At 36.1% G+C, this 17,354-nt stretch overlaps 1 protein-coding gene across 1 annotated transcript in view; it reads right to left on the reverse strand.

Annotated features, from left to right (window-relative positions):
* Positions 1-17,354, reverse strand: part of ADAMTS20 (ADAM metallopeptidase with thrombospondin type 1 motif 20) — a 578,468-nt gene that overhangs the window by 514,210 nt on the left and 46,904 nt on the right. The window contains 1 exon segment of the mRNA XM_053719202.1: positions 14,166-14,331. Within this exon segment, the coding sequence (XP_053575177.1) occupies positions 14,166-14,331 (166 nt within the window).

Genomic DNA, 17,354 nt, shown 5'->3' on the forward strand with positions numbered 1-17,354 from the left:
TCTTAGTGGAACCTGTCCTGTGAAACGGCTGTATGGTCTTGCCCACTGTGCTGCCGCTTAGTTTCAGGGTCTTGGCAATCTTCTTATAGCCTAGGCCATCTTTATGTAGAGCAACATTTATTTTTTTTAGATCCTCAGAGAGTTCATTGCCATGAAGTGTCATGTTGAACTTCCAGTGACACACCTGCTTCCCATTCACACCTGAGACCTTGTAACACTAACGAGTCACACGACACCGGGGAGGAAAAATGGCTAATTGGTCCCAATTTGGACATTTTAACTTAGGGGTGTATTCACTTTTGTTGCCAACGGTTTAGACATTAATGGCTGTGTGTTGAGTTATTTTGAGGGGACAGCAAATATAAACGGTTATACAGGGTGTACACTCACTACTTTACATTGTAGCAAAGTGTAATTTCTTCAGTGTTGTCACATGAAAAGATATAATAAAATATTTACAAAAATCTGAGGGGTGTACTCACCCCCTTTTGTGGGATACTGTATATATATATACTTAAAATGCCATAATAGTTGAAAAATGATATTAATTCATTAAGCACTATTGACCTTGCACTGCTATGTGGTTTTAACCCTGGCAAGGGAGTTAAAAATACAGTAGAAGAAAACTCTGGAATTGCAAAGTACTGTTTGTCCTGAGCAGAAACTGCCATTGATCAAATCAGAAGCTCTAGTTACAAGTGATACACAGTAGTGTAGAGCATGCCATTTTTCAATTATTATGGCTCTTTAAGACGTGTGCCTTCTCCTGAGCTTACCTCAGTATGCTTTCATTTTAAAATTTAATTTGAGCTATTTTTTTATTTATCTATATTTGTTTTTATTGAACCAGAAACAATCTTGCTTATTTACACATGAATGCCTGCATGAAAAGAAAAAAATGCCTGACTAACTGTAATAGCCTTGAATCTAAAAAACTGTGAGAAAGGCTTTTAAGAAGATCGGTACATACTTTATTATGTTATGTCTCACCATAAACTATGCAACACTTACTGCTGCTTTTTACCACTAGGCATATTATGTCTCCGTGGAGAAGGTATCTTCTAAACATTTAAAAACAAAAAAATACTTATATGAAGCAATACAAACAAATAACTATAAGACGGTGCAACATTTAAATTGCAATTTGTACATTTACTCACAAAGTTAAATAAGCAACTTTTATTCAGAACGTGTTTCTTTTTTAACAACTATAATTTGGGCTGTATCCATGTTCATTCTCTTTGTAGCCAATACTGTCACTGCGCCACCTGTTCACAGTGCATAAATGATAGGACTGAACTTGGACCAATATTATGGGGTCAGCAAATGTCACAACAAACTTACATTTCAAAGTATGTGAATACTTCTGGTCATTTAAGCCCAGAGGAAGGAAAGAGCAGTGTAATAGTAATCCTGGTCTACTGAATGAATTTACAGTACTCTCAAATACTGTTTTCACTTGTGCTACAATGTTTTCCCCAGATTCATAGATTAAATGCCATATAATATTAAATATCTGTTTACATCTTCACTTTTACAAAATGTTTTTACAAAATGTTTTTCCGAATTATCAGGTTCCGAATGGAGCTCGATGCCCCTAATTCCGCGCAAGCCTTCAGGCTCGCCGGAAACAGTAGTTATGAAGCAGCGGTCTAAAGACCGCTGCTCCATAACTTGTCCACTGCCTCTGAGGCTGCGGTCTTCAATCCGCACAATCCTATACAATCGGGCTGATTGACACCCCCTGCTAGCGACCGATCTGCAGGGGACGGCATTGCACAAGCAGTATGCTGTCGGCATTGATTGATGTGTGGCGGACATGATACGCTACATCGTACACTACAACGTACACTACATCGTATCATGTCCGTCCTCACTTTAGTAAATCGGCCCCTTAGACTTTATTTATTACACTATTAAATGAGGTGCAGTATATAAACTTTGTTATTAAACACAATTAAAAGAAAACAATAGAAGAGCTATTATCCAATACTATTAGCTTGTGTGATTTACTCGTTGTGGCCTCTCTTTCAGATGATACATAACTAAAGGAGATGGAGATCACATTGTATAATTATTCTGTTAATCACAAGTTTCTTCATGAAGTCTGTTTTTTTCTGGTATTAAGAAAACTTGTGGACAGCAACTTTTAGCCTGGGTTTATTAAAACTAATCAGTATTGTGGAGCATTATGTAAAAAATGTTACAGCAGCAGCTACAAATTTAAATTAAAAGAAAAACATCTGTGAAAGGGGAAGGAGACATCTCAGAATATGCAATCTGGTTAGACTCATGACTGCAAAGGGCTCCAGTGCACTTACATATATGTCTATATACTGTATGTACATATGTATTTATGTGCTTCTATGTGTGTAAATGTCTGTGAATACATAAATACACATATAAATACATAAATACATATGTACACACACACATACTGTATATATATATATATTATTTTTATTTATTTTTTAAAGCGCATTCTCTGCCTTTTTTTAAACACCTGAGACCTAGGGGCCGATTTATGAAAGTGCAAATGGACATGATCCACTGTAGCGATCATGTCTGCCGCACATCGATAAACGCAGACATTATACTCAGTCTGCATTTATCATTGCACAAGCATTTCACTATAAATGCTTGTGCAATTCCGCCCCCTGCACATTTGCAGCCAATCGGCAGCTAGCAGGGGGTGTCGATCAACCCAACCGTATACGATCGGGGAGAATTGCTCTTCGCCGCCTCAGAGCAGGCGGACGAATTAAGGAGTAGCGGTCTTAAGTCTCACTGCATACAATGATGCCTCAAAAGCACCACACAGTTACAGAAAGAGGTAACCCAGCATCCTAGTATGCTTTTAATTAGAGAAGTGGAAACATTGGGAACGTAAAGCTGCTATATATCTGTTGCCTGTAATGCATTGCATGTGTGTGTACATATATGTGTGTGTAAGAGAGGGTGGGTGTCTGCACGTATCAAACACAGTCAAGTCCAGAAAAGGCAGCATATATCAAGAATAATTTATTCAAGCAGAAAGTGTCAACTGACAAAACAACATTTCAGGAGATGTTTGCCATACAAACAAATTACTTTACACACGTTATATACACTAGTACCACTAGAGGGCACCATTAAGACTCATACATGTACAATACATTATTTTATTTCTAACATCTAATATGTATAGATATAATACAATCTAGTAGTTTCATAGGTTACTTTTTTCTACATATTTTAAGAATAAAAACACTTAATCACTACTCTGACAGTGAAAAAAAGGCTAATCTATAGCTTATTTAGAGAAATACTGACAAATCCCAATCTTTATTTAAATTGGTTCAAGGGTGTTGAGCTCATAAATCCAATAACATTCACGTTGTTTTAGAAGTAATTCTCTATCACCTCCTCTACGTAACTTTTGGTTTATGATCTATAATTTGAAAAACATAACTGGCTAACTTTATGTGAAACATTGAGAAAATGATTGGCTAATGCTGTAGATTTATTATTAGTCCTGGTGTTACTTTTATGTTCAATTATCCTATCACGGATACCACGTGTCGTCTCTCCAATATAGGCCCGCGCGTGTGCCTATCCCTGTTTCAACTTTCTGCCATCTAAAGAAGAAACTTCTCTTCTTAGGTAAGAGAATAAGTCTATATTATTTTGAAGTTTATATGGTTTTATTCTTAATACAAATGTATAATAAAAGTTTAGAACCGCGTATTACAATTTTACTATAATGCACTGTGAAAATATTGTATGAATAACATGGGAATATTTGTGGATATTTATACCAATTATATGATAGGAATCATGCAGCTATGTTGGGGACATTTAATATCATATAACTTCACTATAACTATATCATATAACTTCACTATAAACAATTATATACTGACAAGCAACACTAGTGAATAGCTACATATTAATACGGATTAATAATAATATATATGTGTATGTGTTCCTGAATATATAAGTAAATACACATGATCAATTTAACGCCTATATAATATAGCACAGACACGTGATTAATATGCAATATCAAAATGGTAAATTTTCCCTGACAATTGTCCTGACACTGGGATAGTAGGAAGTTTCATGGGACTACTTGCACTTGGACAAATTTTTCAACCCTGGTTTTTATATATATATATATATATATATATATATATATATATATATGTAGACAAGGGGATAACAGCGCATAACAATTCTATGCTACAACATATAGACAAGATAATATGTACAAACAAAGTGACATATAAAAACTAAAGTGCAAATAAGAAAATAAGTCCAATCAATGACTCAATATAATGATGATCCCCTTACCAGAAGTTACCTCAATCTAATGAGGTAAGTTGCCGCAACAGCAAGGGGTAGTAGGATTCCAATGAATAAGTGCCTTGTATGGTGAAAGATATCTTTGACGCTCTATCCACCTCTTGGAGTATGTAGTTGAAGAGTGGTTTAGGCCTCTGTTTATCTCCTCCCAAGGGTATATGCCCAGATAAGAGAAAGAAACCAATATAGTGTAATATTGCCTTTAATGAACAGTTAAAAACACAATATACGGTTTATCAACTCACATGAAATACCCTCAAACAGTTTGAGGTATGATTAACGTGTGAATAATACTCCAAAGCCCGTATCACAGGGTACACAGATATATAGAGTCCTGGATGTCAGCCAGCATTCGTTATAGCACAGTATATAAACCAGCAAAATGCTGATATTAAAACAAAGATAAGCAAAAATATGCAGAACCTAACGCGTTTCAAAGGATAAAATGTCTTTGATATTACTGGCCCCCTCATTATAGGTAGTTATCATAGATGGCATGCTCTTTTTATTCTTCTTTGTGGTACCAGATTTTAATATTACCTGTTTATCCATCTTTTTCACTTTTAGGAAAGCCTTCCGTATGTTTTCTTCATTATAAACTTTACATACAAGTTTCCCTTCAAGGATCTTGGATTCCCTGTGGAAGTCTTCTTCTTTAGAGCAATTTGTCTTTATTCTTTGAAATTGGCCATATGGGATACTTTATATCCATGCCTGATGATGACCACTATGAGCGTTTAGATAACTATTGCTATCTGTAGGTTTCCTATATAATTTAGTTTTAATATCATAATTCTCATGGTATAACATCAGATCTATAAACTCAACATATAACATATTTTATAACTTTCTAGACATGTCCTTTCCTCTGTGTAGCATCGATATAATCTAGTTTGATAAACCTTGTTTCCAATGCTTCATAAGCAGAGTTTTCATATAATATATTTCAAAGTTTTACTTATGTATTTTTATTCCCAGTCCTGTGTCTCGCACTTTGTTTGATCTAGCTTGTTTGATCTAACTTGATGTCACAAGCTGGATGTATTACTCCCTTTCTATGGAGTTTCTAAACAAAGGTGATGCAGATTACGTATTATACCATGTGACCGATATTCTGTCCAATAGTGGGGGGGGGGGCATGTTGCCGCTTCCTCTACTTAAACAGACTATCGGAAAAAGCAATATATCCCTCTGAGGAAGAAGGAACTAACCAGTTATCCTTTGAAACGCATTAGGGTCTGCATATTTTTGCTTATCTTTGTTTTAATACCGGCATTTTGCTGGTTTATATACTGTGCTATAACGAATGCTGGCTGACATCAGGACTCTATATATCTGTATATCCTGTGATACGGGCTTTGGAGTATTATTCACATGTTACTCATACCTCAAACTGTTTGAGGGTATTTCATGTGAGTTGATAAACCGTATATTGTGTTTTTAACTATTCATTAAAGGCAATATTACACTATATTGGTTTCTTTCTCTTATCTGGGCATATACCCTTGGGAGGAGATAAACAGAGTCCTAAACCATTCTGCAACTACATACTCCAAGAGGTGGATAGAATGTCAAAGATATCTTTCACCATACAAGGCACTTATTCATTGGAATTCTACTACCCCTTGCAGTTGCGGCAACTTACCTCATTAGATTGAGGTAACTTCTGGTAAGGGGATCATCATTATATCGAGTCAATGATTGGACTTGTTTTCTTACTTGCACTTTTGTAGCATAGAATTGTTATGCGCTGTTATCCCCTTGTCCGCATGTTTTACCATATATGATATATATTATATGGATATATGTATAGAGGGGAGTTTCACTTTCACCTATCCTATTTGTATTTAAGTAAGGTGCTGACCTTTCTCCCCCCTTGCTGGCGCATACTTATTATTACTGCTTGCTGGGTGTCAGGAACAGAAATCAGATAAAATAAGTTGTAGATCTGCATTCGCTGGACTTTTAAGTGAATATCTTCATTAGTAAATTGTGATGTTTCGGGGATCAAACTGTCCCCTTTCTCAGACCCTGGGCCTGAGGAAGGGAATGGTTTGATCCCGAAATGTAACTATTTACTAATAAAGATATTCACTTAAAAGTCCAGTGAGTTGAGTGAGGATCTACAACTTCTTTTAGCTATATATATATATATATATATATATATATATATATATATATATATATATATATATATATATTGCCTGCAAAAATAAATATGTAAACTTGTATGTAAAAAAGCACAGCAGTGGCTTATTTGGCTCAGTGCTAGCCATTCTGGTTTAAAAATGTAAATGGATATTATAGTCAAGTTAAACTTTCATGATTCATATAGAACATGTACTTTTATTCTAGTTTTTAATTTACTTCTAATATCCGAAAACAGCTTTTCTCAGACAGTTTTTTAATGGTCAATGTGTTAAATTAGATATAATAGACAGACAAATAGATAGATAGATAGATAGATAGATAGATACATAGATAGAGCAGATCATACTGTTCTTCTGTGATCCTACGTCTGAGAGACATTATGAAGTAGTAACAGGTAGAAAGTACTAGTAAAGTGTCTAACATAGGCCTAGATTTGGATTTTGGCGGTAGCCGTGAAAACCAGCGTTAGAGGCTCCTAACGCTGGTTTTAGGCTACCGCCGGTATTTGGAGTCAGTCAGGAAAGGGTCTAACGCTCACTTTTCAGCCGCGACTTTTCCATACCGCAGATCCCCTTACGTCAATTGCGTATCCTATCTTTTCAATGGGATCTTCCTAACTCCGGTATTTAGAGTCGTGTCTGAAGTGAGCGTTAGAAATCTAACGACAAAACTCCAGCCGCAGAAAAAAGTCAGTAGTTAAGAGCTTTCTGGGCTAACGCCGGTTCATAAAGCTCTTAACTACTGTACTCTAAAGTACACTAACACCCATAAACTACCTATGTACCCCTAAACCGAGCCCCCCCCACATCGCCGACACTCGATTAAATATTTTTAACCCCTAATCTGCCGACCGCCACCTATGTTATACTTATGTACCCCTAATCTGCTTCCCCTAACACCGCCGACCCCTATATTATATTTATTAACCCCTAATCTGCCCCCCACAACGTCGCCTCCACCTGCCTACACTTATTAACCCCTAATCTGCCGACCGGACCGCACCGCTATTATAATAAAGTTATTAACCCCTAATCCGCCTCACTAACCCTATAATAAATAGTATTAACCCCTAATCTGCCCTCCCTAACATCGCCGACACCTAACTTCAAACATTAACCCCTAATCTGCCGACTGGAGCTCACCGCTATTCTAATAAATTTATTAACCCCTAAAGCTAAGTCTAACCCTAACACTAACACCCCCCTAAATTAAATATAATTTTAATCTAACGAAATTAATTAACTCTTATTAAATAAATTATTCCTATTTAAAGCTAAATACTTACCTGTAAAATAAATCCTAATATAGCTACAATATAAATTATAATTATATTATAGCTATTTTAGGATTTATATTTATTTTACAGGTAACTTTGTATTTATTTTAACCAGGTACAATAGCTATTAAATAGTTAAGAACTATTTAATAGCTAAAATAGTTAAAATAATTACAAATTTACCTGTAAAATAAATCCTAACCTAAGTTACAATTAAACCTAACACTACACTATCAATAAATTAATTAAATAAAATACCTATTATTATCTACAATTAAACCTAACACTACACTATCAATAAATTAATTAAATACAATTCCTACAAATAAATACAATTAAATAAACTAACTAAAGTACAAAAAATAAAAAAGAACTAAGTTACAAAAAAATAAAAAAATATCTACAAACATTAGAAAAATATTACAACAATTTTAAACTAATTACACCTACTCTAAGCCCCCTAATAAAATAACAAAGCCCCCCAAAATAAAAAATGCCCTACCCTATTCTAAATTACAAAAGTTCAAAGCTCTTTTACCTTACCAGCCCTGAACAGGGCCCTTTGCGGGGAATGCCCCAAGAAATTCAGCTCTTTTGCCTGTAAAAAAAAACATACAATACCCCCCCAACATTACAACCCACTACCCACATACCCCTAATCTAACCCAAACCCCCCTTAAATAAACCTAACACTAAGCCCCTGAAGATCTTCCTACCTTATCTTCACCATACCAGGTTCATTGATCGATCCAGAAGAGCTCCTCCGATGTCCTGATCCAATCCCAAGCAGGGGGCTGAAGAGGTCCATGATCCAGCTGAAGTCATCATCCAAGCGGGAGCTGAAGAGGTCCATGATCCGGCTGAAGTCATCATCCAAGCGAGAGCTGAAGAGGTCCATGATCCGGCTGAAGTCTTCTATCAATGGCATCTTCAATCTTCTTTCTTCCGGATCCATCTTGCAGACCTCCGACGCTGAACATCCTGCTGGCCCGACGGACTACCGACGAATGAAGGCTCCTTTAAGGGACGTCATCCAAGATGGCGTCCCTCGAATTCCGATTGGCTGATAGGATTCTATCAGCCAATCGGAATAAAGGTAGGAAAATTCTGATTGGCTGATGGAATCAGCCAATCAGAATTAAGTTCAATCTGATTGGCCGATCCGATCAGCCAATCAGATTGAGCTCGCATTCTATTGGCTGATCGGAACAGCCAATAGAATGCGAGCTCAATCTGATTGGCTGATCGGATCAGCCAATCGGATTGAACTTGATTCTGATTGGCTGATTCCATCAGCCAATCAGAATTTTCCTACCTTAATTCCGATTGGCTGATAGAATCCTATCAGCCAATCGGAATTCGAGGGACGCCATCTTGGATGACGTCCCTTAAAGGAGCCTTCATTCGTCGGTAGTCCGTCGGGCCAGCAGGATGTTCCGCGTCGGAGGTCTGCAAGATGGATCCGGAAGAAAGAAGATTGAAGATGCCGTTGATAGAAGACTTCAGCCGGATCATGGACCTCTTCAGCTCTCGCTTGGATGATGACTTCAGCCGGATCATGGACCTCTTCAGCTCCCGCTTGGATGATGACTTCAGCTGGATCATGGACCTCTTCAGCCCCCTGCTTGGGCTTGGATCAGGACATCGGAGGAGCTCTTCTGGATCGATCAATGAACCTGGTATGGTGAAGATAAGGTAGGAAGATCTTCAGGGGCTTAGTGTTAGGTTTATTTAAGGGGGGTTTGGGTTAGATTAGGGGTATGTGGGTGGTGGGTTGTAATGTTGGGGGGGTATTGTATGTTTTTTTTTACAGGCAAAAGAGCTGAATTTCTTGGGGCATGCCCCGCAAAGGGCCCTGTTCAGGGCTGGTAAGGTAAAAGAGCTTTGAACTTTTGTAATTTAGAATAGGGTAGGGCATTTTTTTATTTTGGGGGGCTTTGTTATTTTATTAGGGGGCTTAGAGTAGGTGTAATTAGTTTAAAATTGTTGTAATATTTTTCTAATGTTTGTAGATATTTTTTTATTTTTTTGTAACTTAGTTCTTTTTTATTTTTTGTACTTTAGTTAGTTTATTTAATTGTATTTATTTGTAGGAATTGTATTTAATTAATTTATTGATAGTGTAGTGTTAGGTTTAATTGTAGATAATTATAGGTATTTTATTTAATTAATTTATTGATAGTGTAGTGTTAGGTTTAATTGTAACTTAGGTTAGGATTTATTTTACAGGTAAATTTGTAATTATTTTAACTATTTTAGCTATTAAATAGTTCTTAACTATTTAATAGCTATTGTACCTGGTTAAAATAAATACAAAGTTACCTGTAAAATAAATATAAATCCTAAAATAGCTATAATATAATTATCATTTATATTGTAGCTATATTAGGATTTATTTTACAGGTAAGTATTTAGCTTTAAATAGGAATAATTTATTTAATAAGAGTTAATTAATTTTGTTAGATTAAAATTATATTTAACTTAGGGGGGTGTTAGTGTTAGGGTTAGACTTAGCTTTAGGGGATAATACATTTATTAGAATAGCGGTGAGCTCCAGTCAGCAGATTAGGGGTTAATGTTTGAAGTTAGGTGTCGGCAATGTTAGGGAGGGCAGATTAGGGGTTAATACTATTTATTATAGGGTTAGTGAGGCGGATTAGGGGTTAATAACTTTATTATAATAGCGGTGCGGTCCGGTCGGCAGATTAGGGGTTAAAAAGTGTAGGCAGGTGGAGGCGACGTTGTGGGGGGCAGATTAGGGGTTAATAAATATAATATAGGGGTCGGCGGTGTTAGGGGCAGCAGATTAGGGGTACATAGGGATAATGTAAGTAGCGGCGGTTTACGGAGCGGCAGATTAGGGGTTAAAAATAATATGCAGGGGTCAGCGATAGCGGGGACGGCAGAATAGTGGTTAATAAGTGTAAGGTTAGGGGTGTTTAGACTCGGGGTACATGTTAGGGTGTTAGGTGCAGACGTAGGAAGTGTTTCCCCATAGACAACAATGGGGCTGCGTTAGGAGCTGAACACGGCTTTTTTGCAGGTGTTAGGTTTTTTTTCAGCTCAAACAGCCCCATTGTTTTCTATGGGGGAATCGTGCACGAGCACGTTTTTGAGGCTGGCCGCGTCCGTAAGCAACTCTGGTATCGAGAGTTGAAGTTGCGTTAAATATGCTATACGCTCCTTTTTTGGAGCCTAACGCAGCCATTCTGTGGACTCTCAATACCAGAGTTATTTTAAAGGTGCGGCCAGAAAAAAGCCAGCGTTAGCTACGCGGGTCGTTACCGACAAAACTCTAAATCTAGCCGATAGTTTCTCTATTTACAGATGATTATCTTTGTATATGCATTGTCAGTGCCATCTCATAGTTTGATTAAATAAATTTAGTAAATGCATTTTCAAAATCATCTCATAATTTTGTAAAATGTTGTAGACTGCGCTCAGCTTGAACTAGTGTACAAGTTTATCAGGGATGCTATTTAAGAAGTTAGGTATGTGAGTCAGAACTGTCATTAAGAATGTTGTGTTTATTATAGCTAAAAAATCTCAGGACTGCACAGGTTCAAACATCCATCTTTTGTGCCTGTGGTAATAAAAAAAACGGATAAAAAAAACGTAATCGCTAGCATGTGCACATTTGCTTAGGGACCTATGAGTATACAGTGGATACCTAATAGCTAACTGTGTATTATGGGCATGTAATACTATTGATGGGCAACATCATTTAGTACATAATAATAGGTTAAATGGTTTATGAATGTCAACCAGACCCTAAGATCACATTATAGGCATACACTGTAGCCATTATGTATATTTTATATTATTTGTTTATATAAATAACAAAAAATATAAAGTTAATGTAATTTAGATAGTTACGATAAAATGGTTCGTTTTAAATTAATTTACAAACATGTAATCCCCCTCTCTCTTTTTGTGTAATTCCTTCTCTATCTTTTTGTTTTTAAAAGGTAGTGAGAATCAGCACATCAGAAAATAGTGTACGAGTGACAGAGGTATACTGCTTTACCCAAATGTAAATACAAAGTTGAAGAAGTCACCGGCACTGATAAGTTATGAAAAACTTTTATTGGAAACACTAATAAAAAAGCGATGTTTCGGGGTATCACCCCTTAGTCATGCTATGTATTATATATGTTTAACATTCAACTTTTAAATACTATTTGGCGCCAAACATTTCAAGAAATGGTGTAGGGCTCCCTCTACTGGTATACAGATCATATAACATCTTTACTTACATATATATCCCTTAAAATACAATGTCAATTGTATATACATTGTATTTTAAGGGATATATATGTAAGTAAAGATGTTATATGATCTCTATACCAGTAGATGGGACCCTACACCATTTCTTGAAATGTTTGGCGCCAAATAGTATTTAAAAGGTGAATGTTAAACATATATAATACATAGCATGACTAAGGGGTGATACCCCGAAACGTCGCTTTTTTATTAGTGTTTCCAATAAAAGTTTTTCATAACTTATCAGTGCCGGTGACTTCTTGAACTTTGAATCTTTTTGTTTTACTCTCCTCCTTAATTTATTATTTCTTGTTGGATTGTTTGTTTTTTATCTCACCATGTGTGTTTTTCTCTATAAACCTATTTCTACTTGCCTTTTTGTTCCTATCTTAGACCCTTTTTGTGTCTTTTCCCATTTATTTGCATCTTTGGTTCTTTTGCCTAACCTATTTGTAATTACTTTTCAACTGAAAGCTCAGTAGGTCACTTATTGATGTCACTAGATTTCTTATAAGTACCACACGCTAACCAATTGCGCCACTGGAGCACTACTGATGTCACTAGATTTCTTATAAGTACCACGCCCTAACCAATTGCGCCGCTGGAGCACTACTGATGTCACTAGATTTCTTATAAGTACCACGCCCTAACCAATTGCGCCGCTGGAGCACTACTGATGTCACTAGATTTCTAGCTGAGAGAGACCATAGAATAAAACACAAAAAAAATGCATTCTGAACTAATTTTCTACAACACATTTTAAGATAACAGGATAGGTCATCAGTGCAGCCATTTTACGGATATATTTCTTTCTTTATTGTAAGATACATCAAAGTGAAAGACTATTATCAATGCTTTTTGAATACTTGAGAACTAAATTCAACTCCAGACTAAGTTTTTAGACAAGGGTAATATTTTTTGAGTGAATTTAAACACTACTAGGCCGATGGAGGTACTGTAAGAGCATTATACTTTATATCCAGGTAAATTCTTTTAAGTTATCTATTTTGAGCCAGTCAATAGTATACTTTATGACAACCCCTTTTTTTACCCCACACATGTCTATGAGACCCCATGTTAAATAGATGGGTTCCCCTCTTTCTAATTAGAGGGCTCTCATCACAGGCATTGGTAGGTGATTGCAATAAACATGTCAATCATCTATCAAATGACACATAAAAATATAGCTCACATGAAAGAGGAGATTTCCCTCTTTCAACAGAGGGATCTCATGCTCCTCTAGGTAGCAGGTGATTGTTATAGAACAATCACCTGTCTACTAGGTGACTTATAGGGTGCTCTAGACATTTAAAAGGCACTAGCAACCTAAAATGGAAAAAAGTACTCTTCTTTTAAAATAAGACAAGCCCCTCTCTGCTGAGGTGGCTATCACCTGATAGAATGAGAGTTGTTTATAAAAATAAAATCAGTTAGTCGAGATATCACCTCTGTTGCTCCCCACAATACATAAAATGCCATGATATTCTTTATTTGCAAGCAACAATCATGTTCCATCAAGCAAATGGTCTTGTATTCATTCAGCTGCCAGGTCATAACAATGACAAATAGCTCTCAGTATTGGTTCTAATGCAGGACAACTCTATGGAAGCCATTATAACCCCTTTACCACAGAAAAATATCATATAACCTTTATTGGAAAGAGGGGGTCTCACAATTAAAAGAATAGCAATTCCCTGGCTACTAGCCTCCATTCATTTTGCTGTTGAGGACATGTATAGATTGAAAAAAAGACTTAAGTCGATCAAGTTAAATGTTTCACACAATTCTGTTACTACTGTTGATCCAAAAGAAGACAAAAACACAAATTAAAGTAATTTCAAATTTTGCATCAACGAAAAAATAATCTTCTTGACTACAAAAAGGCAAGCAGATTTATCTTCAACAAGCTACTATATTGCCAATATAGTTATAGGGACATATAAAATAACATAACCCAAAAATGTCTGAAATATGCATAAGAGTAAACTTCATATAGACATATGGGCACATTAGAAGGCTCTTCTGTTTATCATTTGTCATCAGAATCTATGGTTCTCTATAGAAGTTACATCTCTGTTTGTAGTTCAATAATTGTACAAATTAAAGATTTTTCTTTTCATTTTAACTGTACCTGAGGTGTCACAGTTTGCATGCGCATTCACAGAAGGATCATTATTCTTTCTTTCATTTTTGTAGATGATGTGCGGCTTACTGAGCTCATCTTCATAGTCCCCACCATCTGTTTTGATCAGTGGCTCTAAAAAATATTCACCATCTTGTGCTTTAAAAGTTCCAATCTATGTAAGAAAAAAATGTATGTGTATTATTAGAATCATATTTGGAATAATTACCCTTATAAACATGCATTCCTGCAGTATTATAGGGAGCCATTAAGAAGAAGAAAAAAAAATATACAAATCAATTACACCTTCAAACCAAAATAGATAAATAAACCAAACAAAAATACACATTGTGCTCCTGTCTCCTTAAGAACCAAAATAGATAAATAAACCAAACAAAAAATACACATTGTGCTCCCGTCTCCTTAAGAACCAATTGATTTGTTTACCATATTTGTATACCATATTGGTATACACCAATTTTCATTAAACTGCATGTAATAGACACTACTATAAAGATTAATATGCAAGGATACTGATATCAAATCTAGTATAAAACCATTTAAAAACTTACTTAGAATCTCCAAGTTTAGCTCGATTGGAAAGGTTAGCTGGAACCCCCACTAAAAGCGGTTGTATAGAACAAAGAGCAGACACCCCCCTCCCCCTTCCTCTTCATATGGAAAGACTCTTTACACAAACAGGCTGCAAGCTGGAGTAGGTACGGGTAGACAACAATCTACTTCTAAAACTGTGGGGCTTGGTTAGGAGTCTGAAAATCAGTGCAATGTTATTTAAAAATAAGCAAAACTATACATTTAAAAAAAATCAAAAAACCTGTATGGGCTATATAAATGGATCATTTACTAAACATTTATGCAAAGAAAAATCTAGTGTATAATGTTCCTTTAAAAATGTTCTCAAAATGTAACCATACTATGACTACTTCTACTAGAAAACACAAAATGCATTTATGAAATACTATAAAATGTTTTAAATGGATTAGGCTGATCATTTGGATAAGGGGATGTAGAATAGTTCCTATCTCCTCTATAGAGCGCTACATCTTTCAAATGACATGTCTCTTAAGGTGGTAAAGCAATTATATGAAAATAACTTAATAACATTTTATTAAAAGGGAAACAGGAGATGAAAAGTAATTACTATCGCTAAACCTCTAAACAACCACAATGAACCCTGTACGTTGTTGGTCATTAAAGGGATTTTTTGCTAATTACACCCTCCTGCAGGCCTTGCTATTAAAAAAAACAACCCCCATAGAAAGACCAGCAAAGTATAGGGTACTTCGCTGGTCATTAAGGGGTTAAATGAGACTTTTAATATTTTGAGATTGCAACATAAAAACTTTATTTATATGCTATATACTTTCATTATTTATTTTGTCCCATGTTCCTGTAATTAATGCAGAAAATTGTGCACTTTACAATTCCACTGAGTTCCTATAAAATAATGGGCTTTGCTATGTTAAAGCCTTTTTAAACAGTACAAACATGCTAAATATAATTATGTATTCAAGGCAAAGATTAGCCATAGAACAGAGCTTGTTTTTTCCAGGTGCCTTGGACCATTAAGCTCTTCACCTAAATTCCCAGACCCCCCAGCATATTTTACTACTTATCTCTTCATTGCTAGTGGTTGAAGGGCATGTGCGTGTTAACTTAATGTCAGGGCTTGATTACTGATCCCTAAGCTATATGCTACGCGGTAAAGATGTACTGGCAGGCAGCTGAAGGCAATATATGAGAAATAAAAGTCCCAATATCATGCAGAGTAAAGATGCTATCACCAGGTAGTTTGTGTGTATATCACATGGTACTGATGGGGGCAGGAAGAACAGGCTGCCCTTCTTTAGCCTGACATCAACTTAATTCAGATGCACTTTGTGAGGGGTTATTCAGTTTTCCTTCCTCCGCGATACAAGCAGTTCTACTGCAGGGGAACCTTCTCTACAGATATGGCATTCTCTTAATCTTCCTTTTGGATTTTTCTGCAGCTCTCTAATCTAATTTCTTTCTTTTGGTTCAGAGACGATGGTGAGTGGAGAACTTGGGTAAGTCAGCACTGAGGATGAAACAGAGGCAACACAGTTAAGCATGCAATGGTTGAGATGACCATTACTAATATCCCCTGACAAATAGCACTACATATACAAAAGAAACCTGTTTAAACAATAAACATATAGCTATCCTCACCCGCTGTCTGTTACACACAGCCTCATCCTTATCCTCTCACCCTTTCTTCTTTACACATAGCCCTGCTTATCTTCTTTGCTCATTTTCCTTCAGATGTCAGACCTTGCTTACTCTCTCGGTCCCCATCTCCTTAGCACACATCCTCCTAATCCTCTCATCCAATCCCTTGTATAGAACTCTTGTACACCCTTCAAACACCACACTAACAAATTTATCTAGAGGCATCTCCTATATTGTTACAAAAGTGGTGGGGGGGCTTTTTTTTTCTTTTTTTTTCTTCGTAATTTAGTGTTTATTATATTTAGTAATTTTAGATTTTTAATTTTTTCTAGTAGTGTTAGGTTTTTTAAAATTTGTAATTTAGATTTTTTAATTGGTAGTATTTTTTATTTTATTAGAATAGTAAGGTTAGGTTAATTTATAGTTTATACGTAGGTTTATTTTTATTTCACAGCTACTGAAATCCTATTGACTGATTTGAACAGCCAATAGTATTTCAGTAGCTCTCATCCTATTGGCTGTTTTGAATTTGAAGAATCAAATCAGCCAATAGTAATGCAAGGCACGCCATTTTGAAAATGCTACCTTGCATCGAAACTTCAGTGTACGATGGGGACCGTATGAAGAAGACACTCTGCTCTGGATGTCTTCACCACTCCACCCGGATGAAGATAAAAGACGCCCCCATGATTGATGAAGATGTCGCCACCTGGATGAAGACTTCTCGCCACCTGGATGTCCGGACTTCAGCAACCGTGAGTAGATATTCTGGGGTTAGTGTTAGGTATTTTTTTTATATTTTGGGGTGTTTTTTTTTTCAGATTAGGGTTTGGGCTTTTAAAAAAGTGCTAAATGCCCTTTTAAGGGCAATGCCCATACAAATGTCCCTTTAGGGGCAATGGGTAGCTTAGGTTTTTTTTTAGAGTTAGATTTTTTATTTTGGGGGGTTGGTTGGGTGGTGGGTTTTACTGTTGGGGGGACTTTGTA

The sequence above is a fragment of the Bombina bombina genome, chromosome 6 (assembly GCF_027579735.1).
Source record: "Bombina bombina isolate aBomBom1 chromosome 6, aBomBom1.pri, whole genome shotgun sequence".
In the NCBI taxonomy this organism is placed as follows: Eukaryota; Metazoa; Chordata; class Amphibia; order Anura; family Bombinatoridae; genus Bombina; species Bombina bombina.